General features: G+C 40.6%; 1 protein-coding gene across 1 annotated transcript in view; it reads right to left on the bottom strand.

Annotated features, from left to right (window-relative positions):
* The window catches only part of adgra1b (adhesion G protein-coupled receptor A1b), a 530861-nt gene extending 505111 nt beyond the window's left edge, over window positions 1–25750 (bottom strand). Inside the window, exon 1 of the mRNA XM_072557678.1 lies at window positions 24549–25750. Within this exon, the coding sequence (XP_072413779.1) occupies window positions 24549–24766 (218 nt within the window). The 5' untranslated portion in view covers window positions 24767–25750. The remainder of the gene's footprint in view (window positions 1–24548) is intronic.
* Between the last annotated feature and the right edge of the window lie 1206 nt (window positions 25751–26956).

The raw sequence follows: 26956 nt of genomic DNA, 5'->3' as shown, positions 1-26956 counted from the left end.
CTGGATGCTTGAATACAAGTTTTTTCTGAACTGAAAATATCTTAAGGTAAGTAAGAACTTCTTCCTAAAGGAGCCACATTGCAACTTTGATATTGCTTCATGAAAAGTTTCATTACTTCAAAAACCTTCTTAGATTCAACAAAGTGACTCATAATTTGTTTGCATCATAAAAAGATATGAGCGACAATCAAAAAGGATAGATTTAATACCTTCATTTTCCAATCAAGTTTTCTACCTTTGAATTTCCAACATAGTGTATGAGCAGGTACTTTACCCTGCTAAAGCCAAAATAGATTAAACAAGTTCTGTTCCATTTTTAATCATGATTTAATTAAATTCTTTCAGTAAAGCTGATAGAAACACAATTTACCAAGGCTATGTTTATCTTGCCCTCATCAGGACATTTCATAAGAATACAAATTCAAGGTAAAAACCAACATTTATGCTGCACGAGAAGACAGTACTGATTAGTAAGCAAAAGGATTTTGATTGATAGAGGTACTGCCGTGGAGAATGCACTCATTAAAGCTGATTGACAGTGAACAGCTGATGTCAATGATTCACCAACATCTGTAAATTCCTCTCCAAGTCACCCACCATCCTGAACTGGAACTATATCACTGTTCCTTCACTGTCACTGGATATAACTCATTGAACTTCCTCCCTAATGGCATTGTAGCTGGATCTACACTGAATGTTTTCCCAGGTTGCTCCCACTCCCTCTTCTAATAAGAATGTGATAGGTTTCCTTCTGAAATGTTGTTTAAGTTATTTGTGTTTATTGTCCAGTGTTTTGTTTGTCAATTTTCACCTCTAATTTATCTCTGTGATTTTGCTTTTTAATCTGAGAAAATGCCATTGGATCTGAAATATTAGCCAAACCAGCCTCTCACCATGTATAATACTGTCACTCTATAAATCCAAAATAAATCCAACCAGCAAGATGGAGGCTAAGATTATAGTGTACAATTGTTGAACCCACTGTTGAATGCAGCCCTGAATTTGGCACTGCAGCCCAATTCACCATACTCTCGAGATGGCATTGAACAGTGCGGCATCGTCCAGCTGTGTCGCCTTCTCTGATGGTTGTCGGGGAAGAGAATACCTCTTCATTCCACAACCTCAGCAGCAAGGACTTGCACATCCCTGTTAGAGAAATGTACTGCCAACTTTCTCTTCTCACTACCTCTCTTCAGTTTCCAAAAAAATCAGCAGGGCAGCTGTCAAAAGGCAGCACTCCTCTGAGTGCACTGCATGCCTTCCTAATGATGCAGACCCAAGGGACACTGACCTTAGGGCAGACATTCACTGGTTGGCAAGTTCCTCCACGTAGTAAGATGAAAATTGGACATAAAAGACACCACAGGGGTAGGGTTGGCACTTTTTGCATGTTTGGTGAGATGCAAAAAGAAAACTCACTGGATGTCATTGGGAAATTCCATTCAAAAAACTCAAAACCATAAGGTTCAGCCCATGCTACAGTTCCAGAGCCCAACACTTCCATTGTGAAAGAAATAGTGCATAGATATCAGAGATTTAACAAACGTAAGTATTAACAATTTTGGAAAAAATTCTCGTGAATTGGAAGTAATAAAAGCCCAATTATCATTTAAAATTTGCTTCATGTGAATAGTATAAGTTTGATCAGGCATTGTAATCCTTTTGAACAATTAATTATGGTTAGCCTCGCTGAAATTGCTTGCTGGAAATCAAGCCCCTCTATTCCCAGAATCATCACAAAAGTTAACCATTTTAAAAAGTACCCAGAATTCCCCCATTTATTTATCTTTTTAATGCAGGTTGACAGAACGCATGGACAATGTTTCTATATTTAACAAAAATTATTATTTAATACAAAATATGGATTCTAGCTACAGACAAACAAAAATGAACCATCAGCATTTAACTCTTACTAGTTAAAGTCTAATCCACCTCTAAATTCCCCTTCCACACACATGTATGGACAGACACACAAAAAGATAGTGGTTGTAAGCAGAGGGAAAGATTGGGAAGGCAGTGCAGTGATCCCTTGCTGAGATGAATCTCTTGCTGATCTGACTGCTGCTTCTTGATCTTCCTTTACCAGGTGCCTTCACTTATTTGCAAGAGGCACAGGGTGGCTGGTTCACAATTATAAAAGACACTACATATTAAATATCACTGACCACAACAACTGATGAAGGGAAACAATTTTCAGACTTGTGATGCCATTTTCATTGCAGATTTGAAACACAGCTCATTCCCTTCCAGAGGTCCAATGGCTTTTGCTGAAACATTCACATGTCCAAGCTTTTTGGTTACCTAGGAGGTAATCATATGGTTGTTGGTCAGCAAGGGACCTTTGTAATGGATGACTGGTCACCAGTCTGCAGGGCAATCAGCTGCTTGCTGTCAGCCAAATATTTGATTGTAAACAGCTCCCTGGTTCTAATTAAACCCCACTGCTTGAACCAACTGCCATGTAAACAGCATTTACAATGAGTGTTGGGTAACTCGTTTTTAAAAAAGTTCAAGTCCATCAACAATCCTGGGCTTTTATACCAGTCATTTTTCCCATTTCAGTACACAATTAAAAATGCAGAAAATTAAGAAGATACTGTCTTCCGAATCACATCACTCCAATATTTTCCTTTAAGGCCGAAAGAGATTATCATGTTACAATAAACTTTGGTTTCAATGGCTGAAGTCATCACATTGGATCAGTTCTGTATTTTGTTGGCTGGTTCTGAGAGTTTAAAATACCACATACTACATTCATCAAGAAACATCCAAATGTGCCTACATTGCGATTGCCAAATACTGCACAGTTTCAAATGACAGATATAAGCTTGAAGTAAGGTACGACAACTATATTACATAAAGATTTATCTTATTTTACTACGATGACAAAGTGCCAAGTAAAATCATAGTTTGACAGTCACGAATCATTGAAAAATAGCACATTTGTCTGTTTGAAGTTGCAAGCTGTTCCTGAACTATAAATTGTAATGATGACTGCCCTGATCGGAATTATTTAGCCCTTCAAAATTATTTAGTATCTTCTGTATTCCATTCTTAGTTATATGTAGCATTCATTGCAGATACCAACACTAAAGACAACCTCAAGATTCTAAACAAAATAAATCATCTGTAGTTGTTGTGGTTCTGTTCATCTATAGGTTATGACGCTTTTTGAATCCTTTCAGGGCTCCAGGCTTTGTAAATAAACACTGCGCTCAGAATCATATTCTACACTAAATTAGAGCACTCCTTCAGGACATTTCCACTGAGCATATCTTTTCATTCATGTTCACCAAATAACATTTGATCTTCTGAACAATTCTATCCCTCCTTAGATATAAATAAAGTACCAGATGGCCTTGAATGAAAGGCTGGCTAATGGACTGTGGATTCTGTTTTTATTCCAATTATTGTTTCCTGGCCTACAGCTAAAATACATGAACTATGCTACCATGCACATATCTCCCCATGTGGGCTTAAGTAGTATTTGACACAATATAAAGTATAGAGACTGAATTAATTAATTTTGCAATGCATGTATGTGTAGATGGTCAATTATTAACTTTAGCTATCTATTCAATTTATAATCTGGACCTGATTCAAGTTGGTCTTTGACGCTTTTTATCCAAACTGAAACTGATGGTCAGTGACTTAAATGCAACATGAAATTTACTGACATGGTTCCAAATTTGTAACATAGCATTAAAATGGATATACAGTACAGAAACAGGCCATTCGTCCCTCTAGTTCATAATGGTTCATGTGAGCCTTCTCACATCTTCCCTTATCTAAATTTGTCAGTGTAACCCTCTAGTCTTGGTTTTATCATGTCATTGTCTAACGTCCCCTTCAATGTGCGTATACCTTTTCACTTCAATTATTCCCCATCATTCAACATTCTCACCCCTCTTTGAGAAAATTCATTTGTTCTGAATTTGCTATTGAAGTTTTTGGTATCCATGTTATAATGATTGCTTGTTCTTCTCAACAGTAGAAATAATTTCTCCATATTCTTTCGATCAAAATATTTCACAAAATCATAACTGTTCCACACAAAAAGCTATTCAGCCCAATATATCTTTGCTGATTCTCTATAACAGCAGTACAACTAATTCCACTGTCCCAGAGTTATCAAGGTGACAAGATAAGCATAGTTGGGGCCTGCTGTAATTAATTCAAACAGAGAGATTCAAAGGAATCTCTTTCAGCATTCAGTTTTTTCCTAAAAGGTGATGAGATTTTGCCACTGTTATTCTCCCAGGAAATCTACTTAAAAAATGATGACAGCAAAGTAAAGATGAATTTCCTACAATTGATCTTAATTTATCTTTAATTACAAAATTTCTTTGTAATTTCTCACGAGTTAACGTAAACTATTACTCCTTTGTTCCCTTCATTAATTAACTTACATCTTTTTGAATGTTTTGAATGAACTGAAATTTATGACAAATGGGAGACTGGTCAGCGGAGTAAAAAAGCTATTGGGGACTTGAATGATAAACAGAGTATGGGTGGAAATGGAAGCAGGTAATGCTACAGAGGTCACAGCATCATAACAGCACAGAAGGAAGCCATCCACCCCATTGGGTCCATGTCAAATTAATCTATTCAGTCACCCTCATACTCCCACTTTTTCCCAATGCCAGGGCAAGTTCGATTTCCTCAAATGTTCATCCAATTATCTGCATTGATCATCACTACTTCCACCACCAAGGTAGGCAATTTCTTTCACTTGTTGTGAAAAAATATTCAACCTTCTAGCATCCACTGAACTTTTGCCTAAATCCTTAAATCTGTGCCCTTTATATCTTGTATTATCTGCTAATGGAGACAGCTTTTTTGTTTGTTGTAATCGTTTAAATCTCCCATCACCATCCTTTGTTACAAGGAGAACAACACTGATCCCTAATCTAACCATATTTAAAATACCTCATCACTGCAGCCATTGTGATAATTCCCCCTCACACCTTCACATTTTGTGGTGACCAGAAACAAACTCAAAACTCTGATTGTGGTCTCACCAGAGCTCTATAAAGGATCAACATAACTTCGCTGTTTTTATACTCAATACCTCTATTTATGAATCTCAGTTGCTTTGGTACTCACTTTTTCGATATGTGCTCGCACTTCAAAAATCCGCTGACATGAACCTCCAAGTTTCTCGGTTCCTACAGTTATTTTTTAGAATTGAATCATCTCTTAAGCTACTGCCAAAATGGATTACCTCAGTGAAAAGCAACACTATTCTTAATCATTCCACCCATTCTGCCAATCACACCCAACCCTCACTTCACTTCCACACCAGGGCCTGCCTGATTAGCTCCAATGAGCACACCCCCTTGCTTCCTTCTCTGGTCTCCATTGTTGGGACTGGCCTCCACCAGCCTGCATATATTTTTTTCTCACAGATTTTGTGTCATTGGCAAATTTTAAGATTATGTCCTACACCCAAGTGTAGATCATAATGGAAATTAGGTAAAGCAGGTGTCACTGTCCTCATTCCTGGGGAACCCACGGCGTACCTTCCATCAATCTGAGAAGCACTAATTCAATACACTGCTTCCTGCCATTCAGGTGTTGCAAGGATTCTAAAATGGTGAATGCAGAAAACTGCATTAAACTCACCCAAAAGATGTCACAAGGACTTGGATGTGGAAAGGCAGAACATCTCTGGATCTTGAAAGGAACAGATCTAGCATATAGATCTCACTCATAAACTTTGTAACAATGTCCAGCATGCATAACTTGTACTCGATTGCTATCATGCAATAAACTACATCCTGTTTAAGACAAGAACCTTTTCTCGTTCAATTACCAAGTAGTTTTCTCTCCCACACTTAATAAAGCAGGCCCTGTTGATTACAACATAAAAAAAAGATGATAAAGTCAATTCTACCTCATGGGGGCCAAGAATCCAGCCAGTCCAGGTTTAATGACGCCAAGAATGGTCATCTGGAGATGTAATTTAGCTGAACCGTTACAACACCATATCCATGCTGCCACTGCCCCTTATTATTTTATAGACTTCAACTTTGTTGGTGCAAATTAGATTATTTGTACTTCATGATAATTTATTTGCATTTCTTATTCACAAAAATGATACTTTTTAAATGATAAATTATGATTATTCTTCTAACTAATCCTTTAGACCTCTCTTGTATTTGTATCCGGTACACTTTCCTTAATTGCCACACCACGCAGTACCTGATAGTCCTTATTTTGCCAATCTTATTAATTAAAGTATTATGAACGTGTGCTTTTATCTACATCATTATAATATTCATAAAGCAGCAGTGAATACCTTTTAAATTTAATGCATTTGTTTCCTCAGTAAAGATTTGTGAATATAAGAATACATTCAGACTTGCTCACTTAACAGCGGCCCTGCACAAAAATTGCAACTAATGTCCCTTTTTTTGCATTTAAGCATATTCCCAATTATTGCAAAAAGCAGAATCACCATAAGAAATTGCTGTTGTATGCTCAATGCGAAAGATTTAAAGCTAATGCAACATTTACATAATTTGGAATCTGTCATGAATTGTAAGAAAGCAATATCTGGAGAAAGTAAAATAAAAACAAGCACCAACTTGTTAATTTTTAGTGGTGAACAATATTACACAAAACAGACAGTTTTGCAACAAAGCAACACGAGATTCACATTTCGATGGTTCTGAAGATACAATGATCGTATTTCCTGAGAAAGTATCTAAAATTCAGTTTGCAGGAAACAACGGTTCCTGAAACTACGGAAGTACATGGAAGGAAAAATGTAAAGATAACAAAATGTGCAGCAATCCTCAGAATTATTAGAAAACAAAAACAATTTTAGGGTGAAAGTGCTCTTCCAACAACCATTCCAAAATAATTACTTATTGAATTCAAGTGTAAATGATTGCAGCCCCTATCCATTATTGTTCTGCCGATTTGTTGCCCATGTGGGAATTGATTTTCCGAGCATCAATGTGCCTTGGGTGCTTTTGAAATAAATTCACAAACTATTCTGCAGTTTTAACAGAGCAACAACTATTTTATCATCAACAACCTCTCTGTTTGAGTCAAAGAGTGTACAGCACAGAAACAGACCCCTCTGTCCAACTCATCCATGCCAATCAGCTATCCTAGCTGAAAATGTGTTGCTGGAAAAATGCAGCAGGTCAGGCAGCATCCAAGGAGCAGGAGAATCGACTTTTCGGGCATGAGCCCTTCTTCTTTCCTCATTCTTGAAGAAGGGCTCATGCCCGAAACATCGATTCTCCTGCTCCTTGGATGCTGCCTGACCTGCTGCATTTTTCCAGCAACACATTTTCAGCTCTGATCTCCAGCATCTGCAGTCCTCACTTTCTCCTTCAATCAGCTATCCTAACCTAATCTAGTCCCATTTGCCAGTATTTGGCCCATATCCCTCAAAACCCTTCCTATTCGTATACCCATCCAGATGTCTTTCAAATGTTGTAATTGTACTAGCCTCCACCACTTCCTCTGGCAGCTCAATGCATACATGCACCACCCTTGGCTTGAAAACGTTGCCCCTTAGGTCCCTTTTAAATCTTGCCCCTCTCATCTTAAACCTATGTTCTCTAGGTTCAAACTCACTCACGGCAAGGAAAATACCTTCTCTACTTACCCTATCCATGCCCCTCAAGATTTTACAAAGCTAAGGTCATCCCTCAGTCTCCAACAGTCCAGGGAAAACAGCCACAGCCTATTCAGCCTATCCCTATAGCTCAAATCCTCCAACCATGGCAACATTCTTGTAAATCTTTTCAGAACCTACAGAAGGGAGATCAGAATTGCACATAGTCTTCCAATAATGTTCCAATATAGCCACAACATGACCTCTCAACTCCTATGCTCAATGCTCTGACCAATAAAAGCAAGAATTCCAAACACCTTCTTCACTATCTTATCTCCCCGTGACTCCATTTTGAAGGAACTATGAACCACTTATCCTTCCTTTTCCCTCTTGGGGCACCACCTCCAACTACTCTATTCACACCCTCCCTCACCCACTCTACCCAGGCAACAGCATAAATACTACCCCTTCCCAGCTATTTTCTGTTCTGAAAAAGAGTCATCGGACTCAAAAAATTAACTTTATTTTTCTCTATATATATGCTGCCAGACCTGCTGAATTTCTCTATAGTTTCTGTAGTTTTTTTTTCATTTTTGTATTAGGCAACTATATTGTATTGCCAGATTAATCATGCAAATAAATCAACTGGAAAGATGGCTTCTAAGTAACTCAGGTTATTACTAATATCTAAGCTATGGGTTTAATAAAATTAAAGACCTGATATTGATGATGAAAAATGACAGAATTGAGAACAGTAAAAGGTCTTTATTGCAGAACACAAATAAGCAAAGATGAAGCATTTTCTTCAGCAATATCTTTAAAACAACAAGCATTACAATTATAGACATTTATTAAGATAATAAGGAAATACTAGGTAGATATGTTTTAGAGAGACGTTTGGAATTACATGTAAAAGAATGAGAAATAGTCATTAGTTACAAACTGAAATGGTGAACAGATTGATTGAAGAGGTAATATATCCCACTTGTTGGACCAAAACAGCAGTTTAATAATATAAATGTCAGCCGTTATAAAGATATGACACTAGCATTGACACTTTCCATGGCTCAACTAAATGCCTGTAGCTCACCGCTGCTGGTTGGTCGGGAAAATATCTATCTTCTGTGGTTGACTGGATTGTTGTTGCAAACTTTCTGACTTATAAAATGGTGTAACGGAAAGGCGGTAGGTGAGGTCTTCCTTCTGCTCTGAAGCACAATGTGATCGCTTCCTACTGGGGGAATGATTGCTTTTTGCTGTTAAGTTCAGCATCCTGCATTCAACACCTCATAATCTGTAAATAATCTTCTCATTTTAAGACACAGCAAAATAATAGTTACTTTCAGCATTTTTTAAACAAACAATGGGCTGAAGTTCACCAGAAATTGGCTAAATGTTTAAGGGTTTTACAGACAGTTTACCCTCATGAACATACCTCATTAGCTATAACTCCCCTCTATATAGTGCCACTCACCCTGTCTTCCCTCTCACCAGAGACAGAAATTCTTGTTATTGCCAAGACCTCCTAGGAAATCTGGTATGGTGCCAATTTTAAAGCCCAGTTATATGCCAGGTCAAACTCTGCCAGCCAGGAGTAGCCCTTCACATTGCATGTAGTGTGAGGAAAACCAAAAAAGAAAGGATTTGCAGGCTACATGGGTGGCACAGCTGACACTTCAAATACAAGTGCACATTCATAAATGTACTGCTCGTTAAATTGCAAACTGCACAGATTACCTGCCCTTAGGATCACACCACCTTAGTACCCTATAAGTGCTACTCTTTCTGCAGTGCACAGTGTAACCTTGAGCCTGATATGCCAACCATCAAATTTTACTGTCATGTAGATGTCAGAGTAGTTGTGACCATTAATGACCTCCCTCCCTCAGTAACCCATGTCTGTCCAGTGAACTATTGTCTCCACCCTTACAATTTGAGCTTCTATCCCCTTCACAATTGTCTCTTTTGCATCTCAATGTGCTGTCTCTAATCTCCACAACTGACCTCCCCAGCTTCCTTACGACAGCAGTGGCCTCTGATAACTCCCCATGACCTTCATTGAGCAGACCACCAGGATTGACCATGGCCCATCTCCCTGATCGACCTGGAATTGCAGTCCTGCCTAATAAATGACCAGAACCCTGACTGATCTGGATGCACTGATCCCACGGATTTATTAGAAATCCCTGGACTGGCTGCACTGGACCTGCAGCTTTGATCATGGCTCACTTCCTAGACTGTAAAAGTACTGGCCCATGACCCTTACTGTCTTAAGTGGCTTATTAACTATATCCAAACTCCTGGTCTGATTACGGATACTGCCCTTAACTTACTGCGCCTTAACGTCTTGACTGAAGGTTGTTTCCCTTCGCTTGACAGATAACTATTTTTCCTAGTCTTTGAGACATGGCCCTTTGGATGAAACACGTGCAAGTTCTCGGCAATGTAGAGTGCTGACACACGGTACAGCATGGTGCCACAGGGTAGTATGTCTACCCCCTTGATGGATTACTGCTGACAACTGTGACAGGCTGCCTGCCTTTGTGATTGCATGGGAAGCAATTCAAGGCAGAGGTACTGTGTGCCTTTCACTCTGGCTGAGGAGGAAAGGTGCAGAAAGTCAAGACAAGGCGGAGATACTATAAGTATTTAAATAGGTGCAGAGTGAGTGAGCATGAAAAGAGCAAGTAAGCAGTGCTGAGATGCATCCTGGTCCAACCTGAGTTGGCTGCTTGACCCTGACGGCCAAGTAGCCTGGCAGCAGCTTTACAATGAGAGGTGCTGGTGTGCTTCATAGCACAGTATTGAAATATAGAATGGTATTGTAAGTGGGTCAGAAAGAGTGTGGCGAGGCATATCCAATGCTAATGTAGCTGGATGGGGTGTGCGGGCATTCGCTGACAATGGAGAATGCCCTGAGGTTTTCAGGGCTTCTGTCCAAAATGGAGGCCCAGAGCAGCAAGCAGCAAGCTAAGGTCGCCAAGCACCCACTCTGACTTTCATCCTGAGAGCTACTGTGTTGTTTCTATCCAGCAGGTGGGAGAATAAGTAAATGCATATTAATGCGGGGAGACAGGGTTATAATGGCATTCTATTGCATGCAAGTGGATGCAAATATTCTTTGTCACTCACTAGTGAGATTCTCAGCTCACCATTTAGAACTTGGTTGATCGATTGATGCTGACAATCTTATTTTGGACATTCTCACCCTCATTTCCAAAATGACTTGCCAATGTCCGCGTCATTTAGGGGCTTTGGAAGGTTCCACAAAATAAATCCATTCATATTTTTTGCTAAGTTTTAAATAACAATAAAAGAAAGAAGATCACCTGGTCATTCCTCCCTTTAATGCCATGGGACCAAATTAGCACAATCTCACTATTGCATTTGTTAAGTAAACAGTAACAATGAGCAGAATTTTCAATTGTCTTGCTCACTGCAAGATAAAGTGTTGACACCCATGCTGCCTCTGAGGAGGAAGGTGTGTTCTATTTTCTGCCTGACAGATGCTTAAGAGGAGAGCAGTGGGACATTGTCTGGAATCAGGGCTCAAGGTGCCAAAGTCCTTCCCAACCGAAGATTCTGACTGACCAGAAATCCCAGGTACTGTGCTCAGCAGTGCCACGTGAAAAACATGGAATGCTATCACAGAGACTATGGTGCAGGCTGAAGGCTAAATTGTGGGCAATGGAGGGTATTTCTTGGTTCGGTGTTCATTGGGAGAGAGGGATTCAAAAGGAAGGATAGGGGTGACTCTCAGCAGCTACCCCTTGCCTAAAGTACAAGCTCTTCATTAAGTCCTGTGAACATTTATTCCCAGTTGGGCTAATCCCAGCAGCCAGGTTAACCATGGAACTTAATCTGGATGGAGTCAAGGGCATGTCATCTTCATCTGCCTTGCTTCCCCTTTGACCAGAAAATATTTCCCATTATTTTAGAGATCTTTATTAGATAATTAAATGTTCTGAAGTTTCCTTATCATGCAGAAAAATACTTGAATGCAAATTCATTGTTTTTTTTAAAGGGTAGAAAATAAATGCCTAACACATGATTCATAGTCATTCTAAAATCTATACATTTGAGTCTAATTATTGCAAGAGGGATCCTTAAGATATATCCAATGACAATAATTCTCAGATATTTCTGAGTCATTCGTATTCATATTTGAATCCTACATAATTATATCCATGTAACATGATCAGGTCTGATCCCCTGAATAGAACACGTCAATAATTAGAGGGCCATAGAGTTAAGGGAAGCAGCAGGTAGTTTAGAGGGGATTTAAGAAACAAAACTTCACCTAGAGGATAGGGATTTCTGGAAATTGCTGCCTGAAAGGGCAGTAAGGGCAGGAACCCCCACAGTGTTTAAAAGGACTTAGATGAACACTTGAAATGCAATGGCAGAGAAGGCACAGGCCAATGCCAGTAAATAGGATTAGATAAATACTGACGACTGGACTGGACACAAAGGACCTCGTTTTGTGTTGTAGAACTTTATGATGCTATATTTACATTTATGAGATACCCATGCCACAATGTGCTCTCATCTTTCTTCTTGCTTTCCCTCTCACTATTTCTAAGTGCAATCCCAACATCTGCAGTTGGTATGAAGGGGTCCTGCTCTGTGGTTGGTCCCATTGGTCTGGAAGACCGGGACGGTTGTGCCTCAAAGGCATTTGGTGGGCCTAGAGGGTCTAGACCTGTTGACAGTGTCCTGCCCAGCAGCAGGCAACTCCTGCAGGGGTTTACATCAGAGAAACAGTAGGAAGGGGAAGGGGCCAGGCACTTCTGACGTCTCCTGAATGGAAGCTTCTGAAGTTCTATGTGTGGCCTCTTCCTGCTCTGGGTGTCAGCTGGCATCACCAATTTCCCCCAGAGGAAGGGACACCTAGAGTGAGATCAAGTTCCCTTGTCCATGCACCTATCCAGAGAGAATGAGCATGCTGGACCCAGTTCTCCATGTTGGCTGCTAATCTTTCCATGGACACAGTCAGCTGGATGCCAGAGCCAACAATATGGTACTGACAATGTCAGTGGACACCTCTGGCCTTTGATCCAGTTTACCAACTGCCTCTGACAAACCTGCTTTGTGTACCTCTGCTTTTTTACTGTATTACCAATGGCCAGGACCATGGAATGATCTTCATACAGGCGCAGTGCAGGTGCCTGGTCTCTGATAGTCCTCTGAGTGTGAAAGACCTGGAGCGTTTCTTCCTTAACCTGCTGCAGAGACAAGTAATTGAAGTGCTTATAAGATTGTATTGCTGAGTCTAACCTAGATAGAAGGCACACCAAGGTGAACTGCGCTGAGCTTGTGGAGGCTGCAGGAGAATGCCCCGCTGGTACATCCCCTTTGAGATGAGTGGCTTCATCTTCAGGGTTGGAGATGGAGCTGAGAGTTACTGGTGCTGGCTGCTGGGAGCCAAGGTTTGCTGGGTGCCTGCACATGAGAAGAGAGGGAATCAGTTGTGTATGGGAGAGAAATGCTTGAGTGAGGTAAGACCAAGTTTGCGTCAGAAGTAATGGGAGAGAAGCACAAGCACAATGAAGCTAATTGGCTCAGTTGCCTGCTGTGATCTTCTCGCCCCTAAATGAGTTGTCAAGCTCTTCTCCGGCCAAGTAGAAGTACTTCTTTTCCCCTCATTTAGTGTGAAGAGCCTCATATCTGTCAACCCTCGCCAACTGAGTGGATATGAGGCATTCAATAATGATCATTGTAATCCGTGAACCTTGGTGAGATGTGTATGCAGAGGAAAAGTTAGAATGAGTGCTGTTCCTCTGAGTGTGAGGTAGTAGAGAGATTACAGTAGCACTTACCCCTGCAGAGTGCAGAAGATCACTGACCTTTTTTCTGCACATCTGGGCATTGCTTTTTATGCCCTCGACATGGCACAGACCTGAGCTATTGTTTCCGTCCGGGCTGGCTAGCTCTGGTCAGCAGGGCAAAGCACTGTCCTCCCAAAATGCCATGCCATCCACCACCACCTCCAGGTTGCTGTCAATGAAGGAAAGAGCAAACATTCCCAAGTGTAATGGCTCGAACACAAAATTGTGAAAGTAAGTTCCTGGCTTGCCACTTGGGAAGTAGTGTGCAGCTGGGTGCCAATGAACTGAGCAAGGTCCAGGTAGCAGCAAGTACTCCTGCCTCTCTGCTGCACAATTCCACAGGAGGGGTGATGTAAGGCCCTGACACATAATTAGTGAGGAAAAGAGCAGGGGATTGTCTGAAAAGAGTTGCTGTGTGCCATGGTGGGCTGGGCGCCATGAATCCCAATCAATAAATGATTGTCAGAAGTCACACGACACCAAGTTATAGTCCAACAGGTTTATTTGAAATGAAAAGCTTTCAGCAGCTCACTTGATGAAGGTGCAGCGCTCTGAAAGCTTGTGATTTCAAATAAACCTGTTGGTTGATAACCCGGTGTCATGTGACTTCTGAGCTTGCCCACTCCAATCCAATACTGGCACCTCCACATCACAATTGACTTTAACAGCTAAACTCTTAACTCTTTTACTCCTCTACTATGAAGAGAATGAAGACCAACTCTCTCAGACACTGTCTTATAACCTTCCTTGGACTATGACCCCATCACTGAACATTGAGCTCTTGTTTCCAGGACTGTCACTGACCTCATTTCCTCTAGAGATCTCTGCTGCACAGCTTCTCACTTCATTGTCCCCCAGCAGAGCATTACCTGATTCTGTCTACTTCATATCTCCAGCATCTGCAGTACATTGCTTGCATAGTCCCTTTTGGACCCCTTCCATTCCACTTTGTCTCAAAGCTGATAAACAAAAGTTCATACCCCAGGTATTCAGGCAACTCTACTTAGATTAAACATGACTACAAATGCATTGAAATTAAGCTTTTGTGTCCATTTCTGGCTTGAATACTTACCGGGTCAGCCCCACCAATATGCAGGTAGCCTGTGATAATTAGCATAACATTGAATAACTCAAAACCCACTTTCTGGCAGCAATTAAGATGCCTCAATTTTATGATATTCTTCTCTTGCTGAGTTATTTAAAGGAGAAATCACAGTACAGGGGTGCTGTTAGAACTTAAACATGTTCCAGATGCTTATTTTCACGCCAAATTCAAAAGGTCTGCTTCCACAGGCAAGTTCTCACTTGCTATGAACTGAAACATCAGTCTACATACAAAGTAATCTGGTACAGCAAGTCACAGGGTGAACAAAGAACTCTTTTTACCAATGAGGTACAACACACTGTACAGGGTACCATAGTGTGCTTTTGATCTCTCTGCCTGATGGACAAATAACTTTGTAATTGATTGTATATCCTATTATAACTTACGATCTTACTACAAGTCAAGTTTCTTAAAAGTAAAGCTGAACATGAGCAGAGCAAACCCAACATGCCCGCTGGATCACAGCCTTCACTTGTATACCTCCATAGTTGCAAAATAATCAATGTCTCTATGCAGTAAAAAGAGCATAGGACTGAAATCTACATGCCAGCTATTGATCAAGCTGCACATTGCAATAATACTACCTGGCACTGCCGGGACAAATAAAGAATCAAACAGTTATTTTAAAGTCTCACTAAGTTCTGAACATAGGTTCCAAAAACAGAAATAACTTTTCATCGAGTTCTACATTTCTAGCAAGTAAAGCTTGAGCCACTGACTCATGCAGGACAGTTTCAATCTGCACTGAGGCAGTCAAGGTTCTGCAAGACGGCAGTGACAATTGGTCTGAACGTTCCAGGTCTAAGGATGCCAAAAGAGGTCAAGCAGAGCTCCTGAGCATGATCCAGTGACCCCTACTGGGAACTGTATGCTTTTGGCCAACAGTTGAGAACAGGATTAAATTTCCTGTGATGCCTTACACAAAAGAAAGGCACATTGTCAATCATTCTCTGTGCCCACACGTGCAGAAAAGGAAATCTCTGCAAGAGTTGCCAGAGCCACATAATTGTACTCACAGGAATTAACCCACTTCTGGGAAGAACTAAGTAAAGGTAATTAAATTTAGAAAACAAAAATAATGATTTCTGAAATAGTTTTAGGAACTCTGGCAGGTGCTGAATAGCATACAGAGTCATAGAGATGTACAGCACAGAAAGCGACCTTTCGGTCCATCTCGTCCATGCTGACCAGATAACCTAAATTAATCTAGTCCCATTTGCCTGCACTTGGTCCATATCTCCCGAAACCTTCCTATTCATATACCCATTCAGATGCCTTTTAAATATTGTAATTGTACCAGCCTCCATCACTTCCTTTGGCAGCTCATTCCATAAACAGACAATCCACTGCATGAAAATGTTAACCTTTAGGGCTTTTATATTTCTTTCCCCTCTCACCCTAAACCTATGCCCTTTAGTTCTGAACTCCCCCACCCCAGGGAAAAGACCTTGTCTATTTACCCTATCCAAGCCCTCATGATTTTATAAACCTCTATGATGTCACCCCTCAGTCTCTGATGCTCCTGGGAGAATATTCTGCAATTTGCTGCTTTTCCTTTACATGTCAAATCATTCAATAAAGATCAACAAAAGACAAATTTAAATGTCGGATTCAACTTGAGGCGGTAATGTGCCCTTGCTATTTAAAGAAAAGTATGTTTTGTTTATTTTACTTTTAAGGTGCAAAATACATTCTGTGAAATTCTTGATGTATGTTTTAATTTCGATGCAATCGTACATTACTAGTAAAAAAAACTGAATTACTTTATTTTATCAAATTAATGTTTGGAAATATACTGTAGTCATGAATAAACTCATATTCATATGGAGAAATAATCTTCTGTGCATCTGGTATAAAGCTGTAGTTCGATCATACTACTACTATTTTCACCTTGCATTTTAATGAATCTGAAGCATTCTATGCCAATCTTATATCTTGTCACGACAGCTTTACCATGACTATTATGTTCCTAAACACAACTCTTTTCGAAGTGCCTATTGCTGTCTTGCTGCCCTTGCAGCAGCCATTCCTTCTGTATCTTTTCTCTGAGTCAGCTCGCAAATATTAGTCCTCTGATCCAATTCTCTTTCTGTTCTAACAGCCCAGTTCATAACACTTGTGAAGAAACACAATGATCTATTTACACACATATTTGGATTTTGATTACCTTGACTAGACAAACAGTGGAACAGACCTGAGAAGCCTTCGATGATTCTAATTTGTCTGTTGCACTACTACAAATAGATAATGAATATAGAAAGAATGGTACTCCATTATCCTTCTACTATATGATTACAATATATTTTGCATTTACTGAACATACAGCTTGCCAACAGGGGAGGATCGTATTCCACCAGAAAAAATACAAGCTTTTTGCCTCAGAAGCAGCCAATAGTATGGGAAGAACAGAATATGATAACATGTCAAATTCTCCCATGCTTAATTTAATGACTACGCTCTAATTCCTAAATGAATCTCAATCTGCCAAAGAAAAACAGAATATGGTGTGCAGAACAAATTTACATAAAGGACAATCAAGGACCACATTTGAAACAAAAACAGCAAGTGCTGAAGAAACACAGCAAATTTGGCAGCATCAGGAGAGAAAAATAAACAATGTTAACATTTTAAGTCAAGTGATCCTTTGTCAGAAAGACAGGACCACATTCTTTTTTTTTTGCTAAGATGCTTTTTTTAAACTAAAGCAACTACCTTTGCTTAACACATTCTTTTGAACAGCAAACATGTATTGCATAATTTTGAAGAATATAATTCATAGTGAAACAAAGCAGCCAACCACAATGAAGTTGTAATAATAGCCCCCAGTCACTCAAACAGCTAACAAGCCACTTAAACATGGGAGAAAGTTGGTGATGGATGTGGGAGGAGGAAGAAATGTAGTCAACAATACTGTAGTTAAGTGTCTACTTTTCTGGCAAGTTCATAAAGTGTTTTTACTGACAAAAGCTGCAGATCTTTGTGAGCTATGTAATTGAGAAAACATTTTCGCTTCACATAGAGACTGGCAAAGAAGTATTTTACTTGGTTTTTCCAGTAAGTTCTCCAATTTACCACAATTATCTAGGACACTTTTAAGGAGAATTTCAGTGCCACAGAATGGACTAGACAATGTCATTGGGTCATAGAGTGGTACAGCATGAAAACAGACCCTTTGGTCGTGTTCATCCATGCTGACCAGATATCCTTAATTAATCTGGTCCCATTTGCCAGCATTTGCCAATTTCCCTCTAAATCCTTCTTATACATGTAGCCATCATAATGCCTTTTACATGCTACAATTTTACCAGCCTCCCACACTTCCTCTGGCAGCTCAATGCATACACGCACCAACCTCTGCATGAAATCATTGCCTGTTACGTTTTTTTTAATCTTTCCCCTCTCAGCTTAACCCTCTAGTTTTGGACTCCTCTACTCCAGGGAAAAGGCCATGTCTGTTTCCCTTATCCATGCCCCTCGATTTTATAAATATCTGCAACGTCACCCCCTCAGCCTCCGATGCTCCAGGGAAAACAGCCCAGTCTATTCAGCCTCTCCCTATAGCTCAAGCCCTCCAACCCTGGCAACATTCTTGTAAATCTTTTCTGAACCCTTTCAAGTTTAACAACATCTTTCCTTTAGCAGGAAGATCAGAACTGAATGCAGTATTCCAAATGTGTCCTAGATTTGATTGCAAATTCAATTTAGACAATTGGTTGAAACTATTCTGAGAAACAGGTTTCACTCATAACCTTGTCACTCAACTTAAAACTATCCTTAATAGGTGAAGTCACTCAGGTAGATCAAGAAATGGTAGATATGAGAAATACCTTGCTACTACAGTTGAGGACACTCTCCTAATGATGAACTGTCGAGTGTAATTGGGATAAGAAAGAGGGCACTTTGTTGTTTGTCCAATGTGCAACCTTGTCCTCCATACGTGATGCTGATACTGGCAAGGCAACTGCTCTACTCTCCATCAAAAACTAATGTACAATATTTTAGTGCAGTGAAAGGTCATCATGTCGTAAACTGTAGGTGATTAGGAAATTAAATTTGGCAAGAAACCACAAGAAAGTATTGGGGTAACTTATCAAAAGCTTGATCAAAGTGAAAGGCTTTGAGAAGCATCAGATAGAAGGACAGAAAAGAACAAAGGTGAAAATGTTTAAGGAAGGAATTCCAGAAACAGATGAAGACATGGCAACCAGTGGTGAAACAATTAAATGTAAGGATGCACAAGACACCAGTTTTACAGGAATGCAGATATCCCAGATATTTAAAGGATTGGAAAAGATTTCAGAGATTGGGAGAGGTGAGGCTACGTAAGGATTCAAAACCAAGATGGTAATATTAAAATTGTAACACTGCTCAAATAAGAGTCAACGTACGTTATTTAGCATAGGGGTAAGAGATGGTGAACCGGACTTGGATCAAGTTTCAATATGAATAGCAGAGTAATGGATGAATAAGGTTTAGGGCAGGTGGAAGATTGAAGACAAGCAGGGATGCAGTGGAATAGTCACATCTGGAACTAACAAAGGCTGAGAGAAGGAATGGTGCACCAGATGAGCTTGAGACAGGAGATGGGTCAAGTGATATTATAAAGATTGTGACTGACCTGAATGATAAGGCAAATATCTGGTCAAAAGTCCAAGGATGACACTATGGTTGCAAAGAATCTGATATAACCTCAGGTGGTTGCTATGGCCAGTCCAAACCCCCTCAAAATCTAATTAAGAAGATAGTCTAGACACTCATTTATTTCTTACTTTAAAGGGAAGGTGTTGCATTCAATTGGTCAACCTACTCAATGTTAAGCAATATACTCATTAGTTTCACACTTTAGTTAAAATAAAGACACAATAAAAATAAAAGAATTGGCTTAACTGTAACTCTATCAGAATGCTTAACAAAATAATATTTATACATTAACTACTAATAATTAACAGTTCCAATATAGTAACAGCCCATAAACACACCCTTGGCAAAGGCAAATTCAGCAAAATAGATTGTCTCACATGCAATTCTAGCAGCAGAAAGAGAACCCCAGCTTTTAGCTGTAATAGAGAGAGGAATAAGAGATTCCCATATTCATTTTCAAGACCCTAGCAACTGTTACTCAAGGCTAAAACTAAAAAGAAAACCTTGATTCTGTAGGAGCTGGACTCCACCCATTCATTCTGCTTCTATTGTTACTTTATTGGCTTTGGAGCAGAATACCCACCACCTAGGTATGAACTTTTCTTCACAAAACAAAGGACAAAATACATCTCTCAAAGCCATAGCATCATCACATAGATGCCATGGAGAAGAACTGAGTTGCTAGGTAGAGTAATTGTGGCAAGGGCCGAAAATGACGGCTTCAGTCTTCCTAATATTGAGTAATTGCTTATTTCTGCTCAGCTAATACTACATATTGGACATGCAACGCAAAAAATTAGAGATAGTTAAGACATCAGCGAACTGGTACTGAGCTAGAACTGGGTGTCATAAGCATTCATACAGAATCCAAGAGCACTGCTTTCTCTTAAATTCATAAACACAAAAATGAAAGGAAAAGGGAGGCATATTTACATTTGGACAATTGCTAGATATATTAACTGGTCAGTGTCATGAAAATAGACATTTTTCTCTTAGTTTATTTTTCTAAAACCTGTTAGGGAGGGACTCTCTCTAGCATATAATAAGAATAAGTAATAATTACTTCATGTTGAATGCACATCTATGTTTCTGCTGTGTTATTACACAGATCTCAACAAGGCACTGCAACTTTAAGTCAGCTGGATGGCATCACAACATGTATGATATGTAGATACATTTCCAACTTATTCTTTATACAATAGGTCAGTTAGTTAGTCAGCCAGACAATTACATACATAATGTAATAGTTACATGAGTCAGCATACAACCTGGACTGTACATAAGTCAAAGATCTCATATTCATGTACACAGTTAGTTGTTAATAAACTTCGATATAACTGTCTCAAGAAGAACCTGTCTATATATTACATGTGCTAACATTTAGATAACCATGTGGAATTGGCACACAAGGATGGGTTTTATTAAAATACAATATTTTTAAACAAATAAATCCATGGAATGTTAATTCAAAATAGTTCATTATTGCAAAACACATAAGGATCTTTACAACTTTTCCATGGTGCTGCATTTCCAAACAGATTCAAAAGTTTGTATTCCTGGGAGTTTTTGTTTTGTCAGTACTTCTGAAATTCTTTTTCTAAACAGAGTTGATCAAAGAGCAAATGACCAAATGGGCAATAGATGCCATATTTTATATAAACAGAGAAAGAAGAGACCGCAACAGCATGATGGGCAAAAACACTGAAGCTGAAAACATCCTGAACAATTTAAGAAGAGAAACATATTATTGCAGTCTGTCAAAGGAGACATAAAAATTGAGTAATAAGGACAAAGTGCTACTCTTGGAATTGAACAGGAAACCAGAAACCACTGAAAAACCAGTGACACTACCAGTGACTCATGACACACACACACACAAATAATTAATCATGCTAGCATAATTAGACCTTTCATATGCTTTAATTAAGTGAAATGTTAACACTTTCCTCTCTTATAGACACACCACCCGTTATGCCCACTCTGAAGAATAGTTGATGCTTTGGCATGAATTCCAATACAAGGTGCAGCCAACAGTTCAGCTAATCACAAACAATGAAATCAGTGTATAATCATGAAGACTGACTCAGAATTACAGCTGATATTCATCACAAGTAATGGCTAGTGTTTTCATAGCATAAATATAATTTTCTATATGTTAAATATACTTTTATACTTATTCATATTTTCTTTATTTCTTTTCTTTAATCTTTCATAGTGTGTGGGATCCATTGCTAAGGTCAGTATTTCTTGCCTATTTTTAAATACCCTTGAATCTAATGACATGTCAGGGTAGTTTAGTGGGAACCACATTGCTGGTGAATGAGCATCTTACTTAAGACAGGAAGGGATTTCAGAGGAAGGAATAATTTCAGTAGTTTTTACTGTTTGTTCATGTATTTAGGAAATTAATAATTTAGGAGTAGATGCAAATTGTTCAAAAATATTTATTAACGACTATACGATTTTTTTTGCAAATGAACATTTTAATAAAGATAGATATAACAAAGACATTTTAATCCGAATGCAGGAATCGCTGGCTGGGCCACTATCTATTGCCCATTCCTAATTGCCCCTGAGAAGGTGATGGTGACCTCCTTTCTTGAATCACTGCAGCCCATGTCCCACATGTATACCCACTGTACTGCTAGGGAGAGAGTTGCAGTAGATTTGCAAGTCACAATGGTACATGGCTTAACAGAAACTTGCAGGTGGTGTGTTCCTGTATATCTGCTGCCTTTGTCCGTCTAAATGGTAGTGATCGTTACATGGAAGATGCTGTCTAAGGAGCCTTGATGTCTTGTTACAGTGCATCTTGTAGTTGGTACACACTGCTACCATTGTACACCAATGATGAAGAAAGTGAATGTTAAAAATGCTAGATGGAGTGCCAAACAAGAGGGCTACTGTGTCCTGGATGTTGTTAAGATGCCTGAGTGCTGTTTGTGCTGTTGTTTGCCTCATCCAGGCAAGTGAAGAGTATTCCATCAGACTCTTGATGTACGCCTTTTAGATGGTGGGCAGGCTTTGACATATCAGGAGGTGAGTTATTCACCACAAAATTCTGAGCCTCTGACTTGGTCTTGTAGCTACAGTATTTAGATGTCTCATCAGTTTCTGGTCAATGGCAATCCCCAGGACACTGATAATTTTTATTTATTCATTCAGTTTATGTTTGCGTCACCGGCTGAGCCAGCATTTATTGCCTATCCCTGGTTGCCCTTGAGAGGGTGATGATGAGCTGCCTTCTTGAACCACTGAAATCCACATGCTGTAGGTTGACTCATAATTCCATTATGGAGGGAATGACCAGATTTTGATCTAGTGACACTGTTATAATAGGTAAATTTAATTTCACAAATGTAAAAGAAAGGTATTCCAAAATATACCAATAAGGAGTATAAAATGAGAGATCATATTCCAAAGTAATGATGGTACCCCTACTTGGAACACGAACACACATCATGGAATGCGAGAATACAAGCAATCACTGCATGATGAATTCCTGATAACTGGGTTCCTTCGATAAGCACTATTTGCTTTCATGTAGCAACAGCAAAAAAGATCAAAGTGCTAGTAACCTTGGATCACAAACAAATCTTCCAGTGGCTAATGACTAACACAGGCAGATACACAGGATTCAAGCATTGCCCATCCTCGCAGTGTCTTTAGTCAGGAAGGAAGAGAAACAAAAAGAATGATTGTATTAAATGAGAGAAATTCTAAAATTCAAATATAATGTGCAAAGCACTTGTGTATTTTAACGTAATAGATCCAATTGATGCTGTAGGACGGTTAATTTGTAATGCATTCCTTGTTTAATTGCTGCATAGTACTTGTAAATATCTTTCGTATAGTTCTTGTAATTGTTCACAACTTTTAGTATCCTGTTCTTGTGGATAAAAGTTCTAGCATCACCACGCAACTTCAAGCAAGACAATCTTTTAACTATTTGCTTTTATTTATAAACCATGCTCGAATTTGATCAGTTGTTATTCAAGAGAGAATTCTTGCTTCTGTTCCTTTAGTGAGGCAGAGTCATTTCATATGATTGCAACATGAATTTAACACCATAAAGCATCCCAAGCACTTTCATGGAAGTGCTACTCAGCCAAGTTGAAAGACTCAAGGAGAAATTAGGAAAACAAAATCACCTAAGTAGTGGTCAGGGTCTCAGCAGACAATACAGGCACATTCTCCCAAATCATTTAAACATTTTCTAATCAATCTCTTCAGTGATGTTATTACAGAACTCTGGATTATATGGGACACTTACCTGGGTGTACTGAAAGCAACAAGTGCTGGAGATCACAGCGGGTCAGGAAGCATCCATGGAGAGAGAGCAAGCTAACATTTCAAGTCTAAATGACTCTGATAAAGAATCATCTAGACTCGAAACATTAGCTTGCTTTCTTTCCATGGATGCTCCCTGACCTACTGTGATCTCCAGCACTTGTTGCTTTCAATGAAAGTAGGCGGCCTTGCGGAATGTTTCAGAGAACACCTCTGGGACACCCGGACCAACCAACCCAACCACCCCGTGGCTCAACACTTCAACTCCCCCTCCCTCTCCACCATGCACCATCCACATGCAGGTCTTTGGACTCCTCCATCGCCAGACCAGAACAACACGACGGCTGGAGGAAGAGCGCCTCATCTTCTGCCTAGAAACCCTCCAACCACAAGGGATGAACTCAGATTTTTCCACTTTCCTCATTTCCCCTCCCCCCACCTTGTCTCAGTCCCAACCCTCGAACTCAGCACCACCTTCCTAACCTGCAATCTTCTTCCTGACCTCTCTGCCCCCACCCCCACTCCAGCTTATCACCCTCACCTTATTGCCCTCACCTTAACCTCCTTCCACCTATCGTATTTCCAACGCCCCAAGTCCCTCCTCCCTACCTTTTATCTTAGCCTGCTTGGCACACTCTCCTCATTCCTGAAGAAGGGCTCATGCCCAAAACGTCGATTCTCCTGCTCCTTGGATGCTGCCTGACCTGCTGTGCTTTTCCAGCAACACATTTTTAGCTCTGATCTCCAGCATCTGCAGTCCTCACTTTCTCCCGGAAGAGTTACCCAACCAATCTCATTCTCCAACCCTCTCAATTCATCACTTTCCAATATGCATCCTGCTCTCTTTCGAAATCTCATGACCAACATTTTTTTGCAATGTATTTCTCATCAGAGACTGCCACGGTGTAGTTTGAAGCCACCCCAAACACTCAGCCACATTGAGCGCTGATAGAGCTCCCGGGCTGACAGTCACAGGTAGGACTGAGACCCGTCCCAGTGGAGAGATTCCCACACTGGAGCGTTCAGGGAGCTCGTGGTCGGATGACATAAACTGCATCCCCGTGGATGCTGCGCTCAGGCAGAGACGAGATCGCAGTGCAGTACTTACAATGTGACGGTTTGGTTCGGCAGGAGGCTGGACTGCAAAGTTTCCAACAACTCGCCATGACTGCACGCCACTTTGATCCGGATGATCTGTCTGCCTGGTCCCTTCGAGCGCTCACTGGTACAGCTGCAGCTATCGATGATCAAGTCAGGACAGCTCCTGTTACCGGCGGTGACCCCATACAATCCGGCGATTAAATGCACCCAGAGCAAGAGTTTCATCGTGAACCCGATCTTGGGAGCGATTTCTGCAGTCCCGGTCTCTCGTTGTCTGAACTGCTCATTTCACCAGTAAATCCGGCGGACTGGGACAAGTCTCTCTGCAAACTTCTCTCTGCGAGTGTCCAATCTCACCTAGTGACTGGACATCCCCAGCATGGTCTTCCTTGACAACTGTTGATGCACAATCTTTGGCAATAGTCTTGGGAGGTACCATTCGGCTGGCATTGGTTTCTCTTGTTGGGGCTCTGTCACTGGGTTTGGGTAGATCAGAGGGTCTCTCTCTCTCACACACACAGGGGAAGGTGCTGACAGTCCCCAGCAGTTGACCAGCCGCAGCCTCGACCCCTTGGAGGCGCCGCACTTTTTCACATTTCTTTCCCCAGCCAGGGGCGGCCTGAGATCTCAAGCACGGCCGGAGTTCGGCTTCCCGCTGCCGAGTTGACTCCACCGGCTCAAGGAAAACAAGAGCAAAACAAAAATAAAGTTTCTCTCCCCCCCCCCCCCCCTCCCACCGTGTGTTCAACTCGAAACTCAACAGGTTCCGAGGTGCAGCGGCCGCGGCTCCAGTGCGCTCAGCTCTCCCCAGGAGTGGAGCTGTCAGTGGGCAGGCAAGCTGAGGGCAAGTGGCTGTCAGTCCGCCCCGAGTTAGCCCAGCCTCCAATCAGGCAGCCTTCAAACCTTCCAGCGCCGATTCCTGCTTTGGTTTCGGGGAGGATGGGAGGGGAGGGGGGGAGGAGGAGGGAGACAACTTGGCTGCAGTCTGTAATGGTTCACTGACATGACCACGTTCCCTTCGGCATTGTTTAGATTTGACTTCAACAATGTTCCCCCGGCGCAGTTCATCAAGGGGAGCAGGAAAACGCCGAATTGTACAAAAGAAAACTTTGTTGTGTGTGCGGGAGAAATGCTGTGATTCACGTGACTAGAGTGGGGACAGGAGACAAGGCAAATGACTGACCTGTTATCTGTTTGCACCGTTACTTTCCGACTCATCTGTCAATGATAATACACCGGGACTGACGCTCACTCATTCCTATTTTAAAAATACATCCAAATCACAGCGCCTCATGGTTAAACAGGCTTGGAAACTCTCCCTCCCTCTCTCTTTGGATATAGTATTTCTAACAACATGTTTCCTTATTCAATTGCAAGTACTGTTGGTATATATGCCTTTCCTCTTCATAAACTACAAGGAGTGATGTACTATGAAACCCCAAGCAAGCTGATGGGACAGACAGCTCTCATTACAGACAACAGCTTTCACACGAATAGATTATTGTGCCTGTGAAAATACATTGCTTTCTTAAAACAATACTTAGTTTTGCTCATTTACAAAGGACTCACTAAACTCCAATTTTAAGATAATCTGTGGGGTTTTATTTCAGTGCACAGGAATTTTTCAGATATTATCTCATTTTCTGGGTTCAGAATTTTATCAATCCTGCTGAATAGTTTAGATACAAGGGCAGGGAACGGAAATTTATCTCAATGAGTGTTGCTGTCAGTTTATTTGCCTCAAGTGACCATCTAATTCCCTTTTGAAATCATTGATGGTCTCCACTTCTGCCATCCTAGTAAGCCCTGAGTTCCAGTTTGTTACCATTCAGTGTTTTAAAACAAAGGCTTTCCTCACATTAGACTGCCATCCTCAGCCAAAAACCTGTCCTGGAGTCCCCGTACCACCAGTTAATGGGAACCGGTTGTCCTTGTTGAGGCTGGTTCGATCTCAGCTGGAGCATTGTGCACAGTTCTGGCTGCCTACACTTCAGGAAGGAAGGGAATATTTTCGAAGGAGCTCAGAAATGCTTTATGAGAATGGCTCAAGGGATGAGAAACTTCAGTTTTGAAGAAAGATTGGAGAAGTTTGGGCTGTTTTTCTTGGAGAGGAGATTTGATTGAAGTACTCGAAATTAAGAGCGGCCTGAACACAGCAGATGGCGAGAAACTTTTTCCCACTCATAAATGGATCAAGAACACAGGGCACAAATTTAAAGGCATGTGCAAAAAAAGTAAATATGATCTGAGAGAAAAATTGTTTTCACACAGCGAGTTGTTCCCGTCTGGAATGCACTGCCTGTAAGTGTGGTCGAAGCAGGTGCAATCAAGGCATTCATGAGGGCATTAAAGGATCATTTAAATAGAAGCAATTTGCAGGGATCTGGGGGAATGACAGGAGTGAGGAATTATTCA

This window comes from Chiloscyllium punctatum, chromosome 38, assembly GCF_047496795.1.
Source record: "Chiloscyllium punctatum isolate Juve2018m chromosome 38, sChiPun1.3, whole genome shotgun sequence".
Taxonomy (NCBI): domain Eukaryota; kingdom Metazoa; phylum Chordata; class Chondrichthyes; order Orectolobiformes; family Hemiscylliidae; genus Chiloscyllium; species Chiloscyllium punctatum.
The sequence above is the reverse complement of the archived record's forward strand: the minus strand, read 5'-3'. Positions and strand labels throughout refer to the sequence as shown.